Below are 15260 nucleotides of genomic sequence, written 5' to 3'. Positions count from 1 at the left end.
TGCCAGTGTCACATGACTGCCAGTGTCACATGACTGCCAGTGTCACATGACTGCCAGTGTCACATGACTGCCAGTGTCACATGACTGCCTTTATGGGGCAGGGACAAAAATCAAGAGGTGGCTGAGGCCTAGGAGTTATACCGGCCCTCCTATATACAATTGCTATGTGTGTGAGATATATCTATCTACATACATAAACACATACACAATTAATTTCTCAACTTTCTGATGTAAAATGTCAAATATTAGAAAATAGCCACTAATTCACTAGTTTTTACTGTTATCACCATGGTGATAAAGCATTTAGTGGGGTGTTTTTTCAGCGCTTTGCTGATTGCCGGCGAACAGCAAAGCGCTGCTGGTAAGGTATCCCTATGGAATCATTCACATTGCGTTTGCAATTAATCAAAACACGCTGCATGCAGAGTTTTGGGGGCGATCGCGCTGTGATTCTTGTTCTATTGAACGGGAATCACAAGCACGAATTGTGTTGGATTGCGGCAAATTGCAAGATTTGAGGACAAGGTAAAGCGCCCAATGTAAACTGGCCCTTTGCAATTTACTTTTAGGCAAAAATTAAAAAAAGGATTCTGTCCTTAAAGCGGATCCGAGATGGAAACCTAACAACAAGTAACTTGTGTATATATCTTATCTAAAGTTCAGATAGTTTACACAGCAAATTTAGCTGAAAACAGCTTCAACAGTTTATGATTATTCCTGTGATACGACAGCAGCCATGTTGTTTGTAAACATTGTCACAGGCTGAGGGCTGGAGATGCTATCAGCTTGCCTGTGTGTAAATTCAGTCCCCTCGCCTCCTCGCCTCTGAAATCTCTGGCTACTAACCTCCTCCACCTCCTGCCCAGACTGAGCTCCCATAAGCCCTTGCTACATTGCCAAGGCACAAAAGTAGCTCTGGGAGAGGCTTGTTTAGTTTATAGGGAATTAGAATATTAAAACAAAAGAAAAAAGTATTTGGCTTGTTGGCTTGAGGAATGCCCTATAAACTATATGAAAGGAACACAACTATGCAATGAGTAAAAGTTCATCTTGGATCCACTAAGTTAAGGAGTGCTTTCTAAAGTTAAGGTTTCAGTTTTGAAGGAATTGTTTTTTAGCTGTAGTGGAAAAAAAATTGCTGCCAAATCGTGTATTTTGGGGAGGAAACCCTGACTAAGGATGAGTATTTTGGGGTGAAAAGTTTTCACACCATTTACAAATATGATTTAAAGGATAACTGACCTGAGAGGTATATGGAGGTCATAGATTTCCTTTTAAGCAATGCAAAGTGCCTGACTGTCCTGCCGATCCTCTGCCTCTAATACTTTTAGTAATAGCCCCTGAACATGGATGAACGTCATTACTTTGTGCAGTGGAACATTGGGAGCTTTATGCCGATTGCACAGATCTCTGGGGCATGTGGCAGACTTTTCTAGAGGCTGCTGTCAGACATTTGCGCACCGCCATAGGCTGTAATGTAAATTACGGCTATAGTGGCCCTCAGAGAGCAAGCAGAGCACAAATTATGAAATAAACGTTGCAATTCAGCCGCTAGCTGCCAAATTGCACCTTTCTTTTGAGTCCATGGCAGCCTGGAGGGGGAATAACGCCAGCAGGAAATTTGCAATAGCGTTTTTTGTGGCTTCACCTGTGCCCAAATTTCCTGGCGCTCTTTTTGGATGTATGCTTCTAGAGGACAGCAGCTTCAAATAAGGAGATCACGTGAGTAATGTATAGGAGCTCCAAATACAATAATGACAAATCCAGAAAGGGTTGCTAAAGCTTTAAAGAGAACCTGAGGTGGGTCCTCCTATTAGCACACAGAGGCTGGGTCTGCATATAATGCCCAGCCTCTGTTGGTATGCTGTCTTCCCCAAAGGTCCCCCTGCACTCTGCTGCCCCCCTAAAATCAAACGCCGTGCTAGCAACACGCAACGTGTCAATAGCAGGCTGTTTACCTTTGAGTGTCACTCTCGCCGCTCCCCCGTCTCCTCTAATAAACAATCTCTCGAAGTTAAGGGCAGCGTCAAATAGGGTATTATAAAGACTATACAAAAATTATTATTATAAACCTCGCAAGGAAGTCTCACTCATGCACATGCCAACGAAAATGAATGGCTAAATAGAAAAGGAATGAGAATTGGCTCTTAGGTGCATGAGAAAGACGAACAACATTTTATTAATGACAATCACATATACATGCAAAATTGATGCAAAAACACAAAACCGAAGACCCTATAAACCCCCCCCCCCCCCAATTAAACCCATAAAAATTCTCCCCACACGCTAGACCAACACCAAAAAAGGGGGGCTGCAGTCCCCAGTATGGCAAACTCTAGGATTCCTGTGCTCCAGAGGAGGGCAAAAGATGATGCTGATGAAAAAATGTGGCTGTAATCACAATGGCACATAGATGATGAAGTTCATAACAGCCAGTAACAGCTGATGAATGGCATATGATGGCAAACCGGTGTTAATATGTTAATGATCAATAGATGCAGGTAATAGCAGCCATGCAAGAAGCGCTGTAAATAGTTCAGATGCAGAAAAATCTGGCTGTTAGCTTATTGGAGGCAAGAAGACAGCAAAAAACACCAATGACAACCTCCATGGTGGATATAGAACAGGCTGTTGACAAGATGTTCAGCAAAGCGAAGCAGTAGATGTGTGTGGCACATGCAAGGAAAATCCCTCAATCGCAGGGCATGGACTAATTGCAGATGAACAACAGGCAAACAAGATTATCCATCGATCAAATAGCGACATCAAACAGTCCCCTAATCGCAGGGTATGAATGCACTGTAAACGTGCTGGATGGAGATGTCATATAGTTACCAGTCCCTTGAGTGGAGGGTTCACACAGTGGTGCAGTTGGAACCTTGAATTGCCATAGGTGCCATGTGTAGCCAGCAAAGTGTCCTCCAAGTAGCACAGTGGTCCCAATGGTGTGGAAGCTGAGGAGCGCTGTCAGGAGAAGCCTGACATGTTTCGCCGCAACTAGCGGCTTTTTCAAAGGCAGACAGCAGAGACATATGTGTGGACGCCATAATGGCGTCCATAAATACTAACCGCGGCTGCGCAGCTCCGCCCGCCCGCCCCCCAAAAACAACCCCGTCATCACCACACGCCCACCAAGAGACGTGTGGGCGGCGAACATCCGGAGCGCAAATGCGCTCCAATCGACACCATGCCGGAAGTGCCCTGTGACACACGGCAGAAGGCGTCCAAGGAGTCGCCGCCCATTGGGGAGGACGGGAAAGGAGGGGACAGGCAGGCAAAACAGCGCAGCCGCAGCCAGCGTGGGGAAATGTCAGAAAGCACACAATTGAACAGCAGATATACAAAAATATGAAAAACAAAGAAAGGATATCAATAAACACCCCCATCTTTCGTGCCCATGCCCTGGACACCTACAGGGGTGATAGTTATATAAAAATGACACTTGATCATAAATAACCCCACAAGCGCGGAAATACGCGACAGCAGACGATGGCATCCCAGAAAATCCGGGCACACCATGTCCGCGGACGCGGGCATCCGCGCGCGCAGGCGAATCACAGCCAAATATACATATATATGGGAGATGGAGAGAAACCCACTCATATAGGAAAACATACCACTGTGGGGGTATCATGAATGAAACCCCCCATCAGTAAATAAATTGGCCAGTAAAAAAGAAGCTACAGTTAAAGAAAAGCCCTGAAACGAGAACGCGACCCCAAAAAGGGGGGTTAAAGGAGCCAGGGATGTATGGGCCCCTACGGTTGGTTGCTTGGAAGGCACAGAGGAAGAAGGGGGGGAGGGAATTGTGTGCTTTCTGACATTTCCCCACGCTGGCTGCGGCTGCGCTGTTTTGCCTGCCTGTCCCCTCTTTCCCCGTCCTCCCCAATGGGCGGCGACTCCTTGGACGCCTTCTGCCGTGTGTCACAGGGCACTTCCGGCATGGTGTCGATTGGAGCGCATTTGCGCTCCGGATGTTCGCCGCCCACACGTCTCTTGGTGGGCGTGTGGTGATGACGGGGTTGTTTTTGGGGGGCGGGCAGGCGGAGCTGCGCAGCCGCGGTTAGTATTTATGGACGCCATTATGGCGTCCACACATGTCTCCGCTGTCTGCCTTTGAAAAAGACGCTAGTTGCGGCGAAACATGTCAGGCTTCTCCTGACAGCGCTCCTCAGCTTCCACACCATTGGGACCACTGTGCTACTTGGAGGACACTTTGCTGGCTACACATGGCACCTATGGCAATTCAAGGTTCCAACTGCACCACTGTGTGAACCCTCCACTCAAGGGACTGGTAACTATATGACATCTCCATCCAGCACGTTTACAGTGCATTCATACCCTGCGATTGGGGGACTGTTTGATGTCGCTATTTGATCGATGGATAATCTTGTTTGCCTGTTGTTCATCTGCAATTAGTCCATGCCCTGCGATTGAGGGATTTTCCTTGCATGTGCCACACACATCTACTGCTTCGCTTTGCTGAACATCTTGTCAACAGCCTGTTCTATATCCACCATGGAGGTTGTCATTGGTGTTTTTTGCTGTCTTCTTGCCTCCAATAAGCTAACAGCCAGATTTTTCTGCATCTGAACTATTTACAGCGCTTCTTGCATGGCTGCTATTACCTGCATCTATTGATCATTAACATATTAACACCGGTTTGCCATCATATGCCATTCATCAGCTGTTACTGGCTGTTATGAACTTCATCATCTATGTGCCATTGTGATTACAGCCACATTTTTTCATCAGCATCATCTTTTGCCCTCCTCTGGAGCACAGGAATCCTAGAGTTTGCCATACTGGGGACTGCAGCCCCCCTTTTTTGGTGTTGGTCTAGCGTGTGGGGAGAATTTTTATGGGTTTAATTGTGGGGGGGGGGGGGGTTTATAGGGTCTTCGGTTTTGTGTTTTTGCATCAATTTTGCATGTATATGTGATTGTCATTAATAAAATGTTGTTCGTCTTTCTCATGCACCTAAGAGCCAATTCTCATTCCTTTTCCATTTACCCCGTCTCCTCTATGTCGCCGATCCTCGCCTGCGTCCCTTCCCTCCAATCAGCGGGGAGGAAAGGGACGCAGGCGGTGAGTGGCGACAGAGGAGGCGAGGAAGCGGCGAGAGTGACAGCGTGGATGTAAACAGCCGGCTAGCGATGTCACTAGCACGGCTGTGTGATTTATGGGGGGGGGGGGGGGGGGCTGTATAGAGGCTGGGCATTATATGCAGACCCAGCCACTGTATGCTAATAGAATTCTTAGAACCCAGCTCTGGTTCTCTTTAAAGAGCACCTGAAGTGAAAAAGGAAACGTTAGCTAGTAAGAAGCCTCTGGGAAGTCCTGAGGCTTCCTGGCTCCTCCTACAGCCCAACGATCCAGAGCAGGTTCTCTTTATACCTATGGCAGAAACTTGTTGAATACATTTCTTGTGGCCAGGTTCCCACCGTGGGAAAACAGAGACTGAGCATGTGCAAGTAAGTTACGAGCATGCGCAATAAAGCTGGCTGCCTCGGCAGAGCAACTAATTTGTAAGCGCAGGATGTTAACAATATGTCTGCATCCATGAAAGCAGGAACTAGACACACTGCAGATTTATTGCAGGATTTGTACCAGCTGTAACAAAGAAATGTTTTTCTTTAAAGCAAACATGAACTCCGAACTTCCTCTCTGCTCTAAAAGATATGCAACAGCATAATAACCTTAAAACAAAAAAAAATGTCTGTTACAGCTGAACAAATCCTAAAATTAATCTGCACTTTGTACTTCCTGTTTTCATGGAAGCAGACATAAGGTTAACATCCTGTGCTTTCAAATGAGCTTATTTGCCATCTCTGCAGTCATGTGACACAGGGGAGAGATCAGATTACAACTTGTGATTAGACACAGATATATTTTCTATGCATTTTAAAGGGGAAAAACAAGGAAAAAATTAAAATACACTTTCTCCAATTTCATCCCCTATAGTTTTAATATAAACTCTGCTACTGTATATAAAACCCACACATTTTATCTGCCTATTTGTCCTGGTTATCACAAGATTTTAATTATGTCCCTAGTACAAAGTATGGTGACAATATATTATTTGGAAATAAAGGTGTATTTTTTCTCTATGGCGTTTATTTCTCCAAAATTTTCACGTGCGCGGGAGCGCGCACCTGTGCACGCGCACAGCAACAGCAGCACTGTTTGACTTATAAAAACGTCCTGGAGCCGCTAAGAGGCTCTAGCAGGACGCTTTTATAAGTCAGCCTGTCATTAAGTGGTTAAAGACTGGATTTCCCAATTCCCCCATGGGTAATATAGTTCTACTGTATTTAAACATTTAATGCAGAGTTCATGGGATATATTTAGCGTGGGATATAGTAATTAGCTAGGCCTATATTTCACATTGAGCACACTTATCAGCCGATCGATGTTGGTGCTCCGTAACGGAGGCTCTACTCTGTATTATGCACAATCATTCACCCCAAACAATCATTTTGAGCCACAAACATCTGCCGTGTGTGCTGGGCTGGAGTGCACACACTATGGACATTGGGAAGACGTCTCACCTTGATCTGGGAATACTCCGGCTCGAACGTCTCCGTCCACAGGTCCTGCTCGTAGTAGAACAGGCCGTCGTTAATCACTTTGGCCCATTCGGAGCTCATTTTGGCCCGGGACGTGTGGTTGCCGGTGCGGTCTCCTCCGGGGTGCTTCCGCAGGCAAGGCGGGGTCTGCGTGACGATCAGGATTTTGTTCACATCCCGATCGTCGATCTCGAAATCTGAGTCCTCGTCCGACCAATCCGTGAAGGTGTTCTTGCGTCCGTCCATTTGTTCCATCTCCTCGTCGAACATGAAGTCCAGCTCCTCCGGCTCGTCCTGGTCCTTGGAGGGCTTCTGCGGGGTGACGGAAGGGGGGGCCGCCTGCAGCGGGGACTTCACATCCTCCGGCTTCTAGGACAGTAAGAGAGGCATTAATAAATCGGCCAAACCTCCCCGGAGCTGCAAAAGTAAGGAACAGTCAGTGATGGGGAGAGTACAGTGTCATCCTACCGCCAACATGCAAGCTGTATAGGCGAGCTGAATCACATTCCAACATACAAAAAAAAAAAACCATCGGCAGAGACACCCTATCCCCGAGCGTCACGCCCACTATACGCAATCCCACCCTCCCCCTATCCCGCAATCCAACCCTCCCCCTATCCCGCAATCCCACCTTCCCCCTATCCCGCAATCCCACCTTCCCCCTATCCCGCAATCCCACCTTCCCCCTATCCCGCAATCCCACCTTCCCCCTATCCCGCAATCCCACCCTCCCCCTATCCCGCAATCCCACCCTCCCCCTATCCCGCAATCCCACCTTCCCCCTATCCCGCAATCCCACCTTCCTCCTATCCCGCAATCCCACCCTCCCCCTATCCCGCAATCCCACCTTCCCCCTATCCCGCAATCCCACCTTCCCCCTATCCCGCAATCCCACCTTCCCCCTATCCCGCAATCCCACCTTCCCCCTATCCCGCAATCCCACCCTCCCCCTATCCCGCAATCCCACCTTCCCCCTATCCCGCAATCCCACCTTCCCCCTATCCCGCAATCCCACCTTCCCCCTATCCCGCAATCCCACCTTCCCCCTATCCCACCCTCCCCCTATCCCGCAATCCCACCCTCCCCCTATACCGCAATCCCAACCTCCTCCCCCTATACCGCAATCCCACCCTCCCCCTATACCGCAATCCCAACCTCCTCCCCCTATACCGCAATCCCACCCTCCTCCCCCTATACCGCAATCCCACCCTCCCCCTATCCCGCAAACCCACCTTCCCCCTATCCCGCAAACCCACCCTCCTCCCCTATACCGCAATCCCACGAACTGGATCAATCCAAGCTCAACTGTGAGCGTTTGATCGCTGCTGGGTTGTTTATTTATTTTAATTACCATTACCTATTTCTTTTTTCCTCGCCCCCCCCCCCCCCCCCCTCGCAGTGATCAGCTGTCAACAGCCTATGAGAGCCGATCGCTCGTGTGCCTCCCCAGGGGACAGCCAAGTGACACGGCTGTCCCCAGTACAGCGTTGCCATAGATCGTAGCGCTGTACAGTGTAAATAGAAGGTGGTTTCGCCGTCTAACAGTCTCCTTGTGGCTGGCAGTCGCCTTTCGCTGCTGGGAGACCGATGACAGAGCTCCATTCAAGCGAAAATACGTGCGCAATCTCCTGCAAATCCCACCCCAGGACTTGCCGCCAAATGGAGTTACACGGTCCTGGGGCTGCCACCCTCCCGACGCCGATTGGCGTTAGGCGGTCGGGAGAAAAAAAAAAAGTAAGCAGTTAAAACCTGAAAGAACCGACAAGTTTTAGTCAAGTCCATCTCCACATGGGGGATTCTCTGAATTTTCATTGTTTTCAACGGCATTTTCTGAACAGTGGTTGGTAAGTCTAAGTACCGAAATAGTGTGTAAGTGATTAGGGAGGCTGGCATCTTACTATTTTGGCAGTTAAACTGCCGTTCAGGAAATGCTTGTTAAAGAGAAACTCCGACCAAGAATTGAACTATATCCCAATCAGTAGCTGATACCCCCTTTTACATGATAAATCTATTCCTTTTCACAAACAGACCATCAGGGGGCGCTGTATGACTGATATTGTGGTGAAACCCCTCCCACAAGAAACTGAGGACCGTGGTACTCGCAGTTTCTGGTCTGTGAACCTTGCTGCATTGTGGGAAATAGCTGTTTACAGCTGTTTCCAACTGCCAAAAAAACATGCAGCAGCTACATCACCTGCCAGCAGTAAAAATGTCACAATGTAATAAATGTCAGAATGTAAATCAGGGATTTAAAAGATTTTACAATGGGCAAAAACTGACTAAATAATTTGTACATAACTATTGTAAAAATGAAACACTTCTTATTACATTATTTTCACTGGAGTTCAAGTCCAAGCCCTGTCAGTTCATTATTTTCACTGGATTTCCTCATTAAAAAAACAAAGAAACATCTGAGAATCCCCCATGAGGAGATTGACTAGTCCATACCCTGTCAGTTCAGACAGATTTTATCTGCTTACTTTTTTCGTTGGAGTGGCCCTTTAAAGGACAACTGTAGAGAGCGTTATGTGGAGGCTGACATTTATTTCCTTTTAAGCAATACCAGTTGCCTGGCAGCTCTGATGATATATTTGGCAGCAGCAGTGTCTGAATCACACCAGAAACAAGCATGCGGGTAATGTCAGATCTGACAATGTCAAGAACACCTGATCTGCTGCATGCTTGTTCAGGGTCTCTGGCTAAAAGTATTAGAGGATCAGCAGAACAGCCAGGCAACTGGTATGGTTTAAAAAGAAATAAATATGGCAGCTTCCATATACCTCTCATTTCAGGAGTCCTTTTTTGATGTCTGGGTGAAGCCATCATTATCTAGTCAATCTGCTGAAAATAATTTGTAGCGATTATTAATTCTTTAAACCCACAGTCTAAGGCCCCATTCACACTTGCGTTTTTGGGAAAAAATGGACCGGATGTCCGGACCGGACCCGTACGGTTCCTATCCGGATCAGGTCCGTTTGCATACGTTTTCAATCAGGTATGAATACGGCTGCGATCCGGATCCGTTTGGTAAAAGATAAACTATATAAATATTGTTGGGGTCTGGGAGGTCAGCAGAAGGTGCACCTGTAGAATCAGGTCCTCCGCTGTGTAGGGCCTCACCTCCACCTCCGGCATACTGCCAAACAGCTCCAGCACAAAGTCACTGCTGCTCCACTCCAGAAATGCTGGGCCCATGTGCCCCCATCCAAAATGGCCGCCATAGAAAACGCATAGGAAGTGGGGTAGAACGTCAGGTTTTTATAGCCAGTGTGTTCTGTGCTTTCCGTTTCCCATAGGTTTCTATTGCCGGATGGTGCAGTCAGGCTCCGGTCCGGGTGCGTCAGCCGGATGACCTGGACCCAAAAAATAGCGCATGTTGGAAAAGTGTCCGGAGTCCGGATCTGATCCGGCTACGGTCCGTACTGAACGGACGCGTGTGTACAGCTGCATAGAATTTGCATTGCTATGCCGAATGTCCATTCCGTTTGTACATTATACGGTCCGGATCCGGGCCAGCGAATCCGGACAGCGAACGCTAATGTGAACCGGGCCTTAAGAGTCAGAGAATGACACGGTCTGGCAGGCTGGACGCTGCCTTCCTATTAGGCTGCTCCCACCCCCATGTCGCGGTATGTATACCGACCACCCCCAGGTCTGACCTTTGTCCTGGCTGGAGAAGGTCGTGGCCTTTTCTTGACTTCTATCCAGCTTTCGGAGTCCAGGTCTGGTAAACTGGCAGAAAGCCCTTTTGGCATGGTCTTCAAGTTGGAAACTTCCTCTGACTTGGAAGGTACGGGAGGGCTGGAGGTCCGCGGCGAGCCTGGGGCAGATTCTAAAGAGGAAAATTGTGAAAAACGTAAATTCAACTGCAGGGAGGTCATACAGGATTACAGCATCAAATCTGCAAGAAAAGCTACATCAGACGAAAAGAAAGCCTACTACAAAGATCCGGACTCCCGGACAAGTGAAAAGTCGTTACGATAAAAATATGTAACAGTTTAATGAGAGCCAGAGGTTGGCTCAATTTTTTTTTTTTTTTTAAAGTAGGCTACCTGATCCATGGGGCTGAGCGGATCAGGTAGCCGCAGAAAACGCTGCTCCAATCCGCTCCTGAGGGCCGCAATGGCTCACTTTCATGACCTATAGCAAACGACGCTGGGATGAGAGATCAATCCTCTCACTAGCGCGCAGAGAGGCAGGGAGAGCGGCAGGGGGCGTGGCCAGGAAGAGCTACCCAATAACAGCTCTGGAAACCCTGCAGGAACGCCCCTGGCGGGCATTTTGAACAGGGAATCCCTCCCTCGTGTTTACCTCTGAGACAGCGATAAAGTGCGGTGGGGGACACAGAGGCATGAATGGAATGGAATTAGCCATGCAACGCATACAAAAGCGAAAGGCATGCATTTGTATGCGTTGCGTTCCGATTGCATGGCCATCCGCGTTTGCTAATGTGAACGTGGCCTCACTGAAGTGAATGGGTCAGCCGTGAGTTTCTGCAAAAAATGCGTGCAGCGTGCATTCCCGGACCGCACTGGCCCGGAACGCATGCAGTGTGAACATCAGACAGCGCTGTCTATGCACTGTCTGATGTCGTGCGTGTCGGCCTTCCGCACGCGTTCCCGAAACGCGGATGGAAACGCGTGCAGTGTGAACGGGGCCTGAGGGGATCCTGAGCGGGAACGCGGACACCCCGAGAGAAGAACAGCCAGGTTCTACAGGACCCAGAGCCTTCCCTCCAGGTAAGTATGTATCTTTTTTTATTTATTTATTTTTTTAATTAGACCTTTATTGACCCTACACTGGAAGCAAGAAGTCAATTGAATCATGAAGTCACTTTCCAATACCAAGTCGCTGGGAGCAGAGGGGTTCACTGCTAAACGCTATACATTTTTCTTAAAGTGGACCTGAACTCTTGCACAGGACAGAAGGAAAACAGAGAAATGCACCCTGTATGTATTGAGAGTTTACTTTAGCCTGTCTAATTCCTCCTCATCCGTGACTAATCACAACTGTAATTTGATCCCTCAGCTGTGGCAGCTGGCTCCCTCGGCAGAGCCAATTCGTAAACACAGTATGTTAACCCTGTGTCTGCTTCCGTGAAAGCAGGAAGTAGACAAAATGCAGATTTATATCAGCTGTAACAAAGAAGTGTTTTTCTTTAACAGTTATTATGCTGTTGCTTATCTCAGAGCAGAGAGGAAGTTCTGAGTTCAGGTCCACTTTCACAGAGACTTTAAAGCTGTGTGTGTATATAATATATATATATATTATATATATATATATATATATAATATACACATATTATATATATATATATATAATATATATATATATATATATATATATATATATATATATATATATTTTTTTTTATTTTTTTTTTTTCCCTGATAAACTACTTAAGCCCAGAGTTCTCACTTAATCCACAGTTCCTAGAAGCACGCATTAGCCTAACACTCAAAGCCAATAAGGAGCCATCTGTATGTAATAATGTCCGGCCTCCCTTGGCTGTGAAATACTTGCTGATATTAACCTATCGTATTTCCCCGGAACAATCGAGGCTTTGACAAGCGACGCACAATGCTAAACTAGCTCTCAATATAACTCAGTAGGCGATCCGGTACAGAACGTCTCTTGCTACGCTGGGGTATTGAAAACATTTCTGATACAGTTTTATAGAAGTAAAACTAACGGCTTAGAAAACTGCACTTTGAGGTCCTGCTTTCATTGTGCCAATCACTTTAAAGTGGACCTGAACTCTTGCACAGGACAGAAGGAAAACAGACATGCACCCTGTATGTATTCAAAGTTTAGGCTGTCTAATTCCCCCTAATTTGTGTCTTTTCTCAAGTTGTAATTTGATCTCTCCCCTTGTGCCACATGACTGCCTATGTCAGAGATGACAGATAAGCCCATTTAAAGGCACAGGCTGTAAACAATATATCTGCTTCCATGAATCAGCAGATTTATTTTAGGATTTGTATAAGCTGTAACAAAAACGTATTTTGTTTAAAGGTTATCATGCTGTTGCGGATCTTTTACAGCAGAGAGAAGATCTGAGTTCAGGTCTGCTTTAAATGCTCCACCCACAATGGCAATGCGGCGATTTGGATACTTCCCTTGCAGATTTGCATGTCCTTTGCGATGAGCGGCAGCGGGGTGGGGGGGGGGGGTGAGGAAGAGCACCGCGGTGCGACGCACTAAGTCAAGTGTGCAAAGAGCCTAAAGCGTCCCGTGAGAGGCAGACACTATTCCGAGTCAACATTCAAGCACCAAAGTGTACCTGTCTCTTTCTGGAAGCCTTGCCGGGGAACGAATTCCGGACAGTTAATAAGCTGGGAAAAGTCCGTTTGGGCAGCGTCAGGGGCAGGGCCTGTTAAAGGCCAAATAGCCGGCTGCTCCTTTCTTCTGACTTTTTCATTCACTACTTCCACCACTTTGCTGTCTTTGAGTGCCTGGGGAGGAAACAGGAAATACATATTATTTCTAATCAGGAGAAAGAAAATGTTCTATTGGTTGCTCAGCTGATCACATGACTCTCCTTGGAGCTTCATCAGCAGTGATGGTCATGTCTAGAAGTTGCGGGGAAGCATGTGATTTGTCTGATCAGCTGATAGATTTGCAGATCTCTGATTTGCTGAGATCACATCCTGCTTATGCACATGATCATGACTAGCAAACCTGATCACACAACGCATTTCGCAGGATAGATCCCGCTTCTTCACGCAATATGAAGCTACAGAGGCTCTTAAAGAGAGACTGAAGCGAACAAAAATTGCTACTTTTACCTCCTAGTTCGCTTCATTACTCATTAGATGTGAAGTGCAGCATCCCTGCCACAAAACGAGGGCTTTAGACCCCCCAAATCCCCGGGGGCAATCCGGGCGGCGCTTCCTGAAAGAGGCAGAGCTTTCAGCTGTAGCCCTGCCTCTTCTGATGTCAATCGCTGCGAATCGCCACCTCTACCCGCCGCTCTCACTCTTCCTTCAGAGGGAGGCGGGGGAGAGGCGTTGATCCGCACGGCGATTGATGTCAGGAGAGGCAGAGCTAAAGCTGAAAGCTCTGCCTCTCAGCGCAGAATAATCCACGACAAAGATTGTCGTAGATGTTTCCCCCGGGATTTGGGGGGTCTAAAGCGCTCGTTTTGCGGCGGGGATGCGGCGGTTTACATCTAATGAGACTACTGAAGCAAACTAGCAGGTAAAAGGAGCAATTTTTGTTTACTTCAGAGTCTCTTTAAGCTGAGTTACAGACCCTTTTGCATTATTGCCTGAAGAAGTGGGGGTCTATCCTGCGAAACGCGTTGTATGATCTTGTGGAGTGTATAAATAAACTGCTTTATTGCGATTACATCATTATCTTGTGTCTGCTTGGAGGAGGTAAGTCAACCACTGCTTCCTTTATTTTTAAACTTTTATTCTGTGGCGCCTCTGTTTTCCTATAACATTGTACAAGTCCACCCGTGGTGAGGGGTGTTTTTTTCCCCCCATTTTCTGTTATCTACAAAGAGCGACTTCTTAATCCTGAGTGGGGACAGGTCTAATCTCCCCACCTGCATCAGTGGTTGCCTATGCAGTAACCCTGGTTTGTGAGTATATTGGATTTACTTTATCTCTTCCTCTACCACCAGTACATGCTACACCATATTGGGCTCTCGGGGTCCCCCTTTTGTTTGCTCCTACAGTATGATGTCATGACCATGATCCTGACAGTTTGCTGTAAACCTCGATGCATTGTGGGAAATAATGGCTTTTTTCCAACTGCCAAGCAAGCAGCATCCCCCTCTGTGCATAGAACTCTCAGTAACGAACATTCCGTACAGGTCACCTGGCAGGACTACAGATGTCCCCGCCTGTGATAAACGTCCGAATGTAAATCAGGAAGAGGAAAGATTTTACAATGGGCAAACACTGACTAAATAATGTATAACTATTGTAAAAAGAAATAAGCTTTTAAGTTATGCAATTTTCTCTACAGTTCCTCTAAAGCTCTAAACACTGAGCAGCTGAGGTGCTCCTAGCTTCAGAAAACGTATCAAACAAAGTTAAACTATGAGGGCTTTGGGGGCCAGTGTACATTTACTTACCTAGATGGGCTGCTCTGTATGGATGCTTCCATTTTCTATGTCTCCAACAGTACCTGTTAATGTCCCGTCTCCCCAGCCATCAAGATGCATGCTGGGAGATGTAGTTGATTGATGCAGTTACATATCCCGGCCAGGAGTTGCAATAACATTAAAGAGGAACTCCAGTGTAAATAATGTGATAAAAAAGTGCTTCATTTTTACAATAATTATGTATAAATGCTTTAGTCAGTGTTGCCCATTGTAAAATCTTTCCTCTCCCTGATTTACATTCTGACATTTATCACATGGTGACATTTTTACTGCTGGCAGGTGATGTCAGTGGAAGGAGATGCTGCTTGCTTTTTTTGGCAGTTGGAAACGGCTGTTATTTCCCACAATGCAACAAGGCTCCCACAGTGTGATGTCAGAACTGTGGTCCTGACACCACACTGTGGGAGGAGTTTCACCACAATATCGGCCATACAGCGCCCCCTGATGATCCTTTTGTGAAAAGGAGAAGATTTCTCATGGGAAGGGGGGTATCAGCTACTGATTGGGATGAAGTTCAATTCTTGGTTATGGTTTCTCTTTAATGGAGACTACATTCCCCAGCATGCATAGTGGCT

The 15260-nt window shown here is 47.0% G+C and overlaps 1 protein-coding gene across 4 annotated transcripts in view; it reads right to left on the bottom strand.

Annotated features, from left to right (window-relative positions):
* Positions 1–15260, bottom strand: part of LARP1 (La ribonucleoprotein 1, translational regulator) — a 118182-nt gene that overhangs the window by 12936 nt on the left and 89986 nt on the right. For 3 of the 4 annotated variants that reach the window (XM_068278348.1, XM_068278350.1, XM_068278351.1), the window contains 3 exons: positions 12853–13024; positions 10229–10401; positions 6552–6938 (listed from right to left, as the gene is read on the bottom strand). In XM_068278348.1, the coding sequence (XP_068134449.1) occupies positions 6552–6938; positions 10229–10401; positions 12853–13024 (732 nt within the window). The remainder of the gene's footprint in view (positions 1–6551; positions 6939–10228; positions 10402–12852; positions 13025–15260) is intronic. The other variant, XM_068278349.1, reaches the window with a different exon arrangement.

This window comes from Hyperolius riggenbachi, chromosome 3, assembly GCF_040937935.1.
Source record: "Hyperolius riggenbachi isolate aHypRig1 chromosome 3, aHypRig1.pri, whole genome shotgun sequence".
Classification (NCBI taxonomy): Eukaryota; Metazoa; Chordata; class Amphibia; order Anura; family Hyperoliidae; genus Hyperolius; species Hyperolius riggenbachi.
Note: the sequence above shows the minus strand (reverse complement) of the source record. Positions and strands in the feature narration are given on the sequence as shown.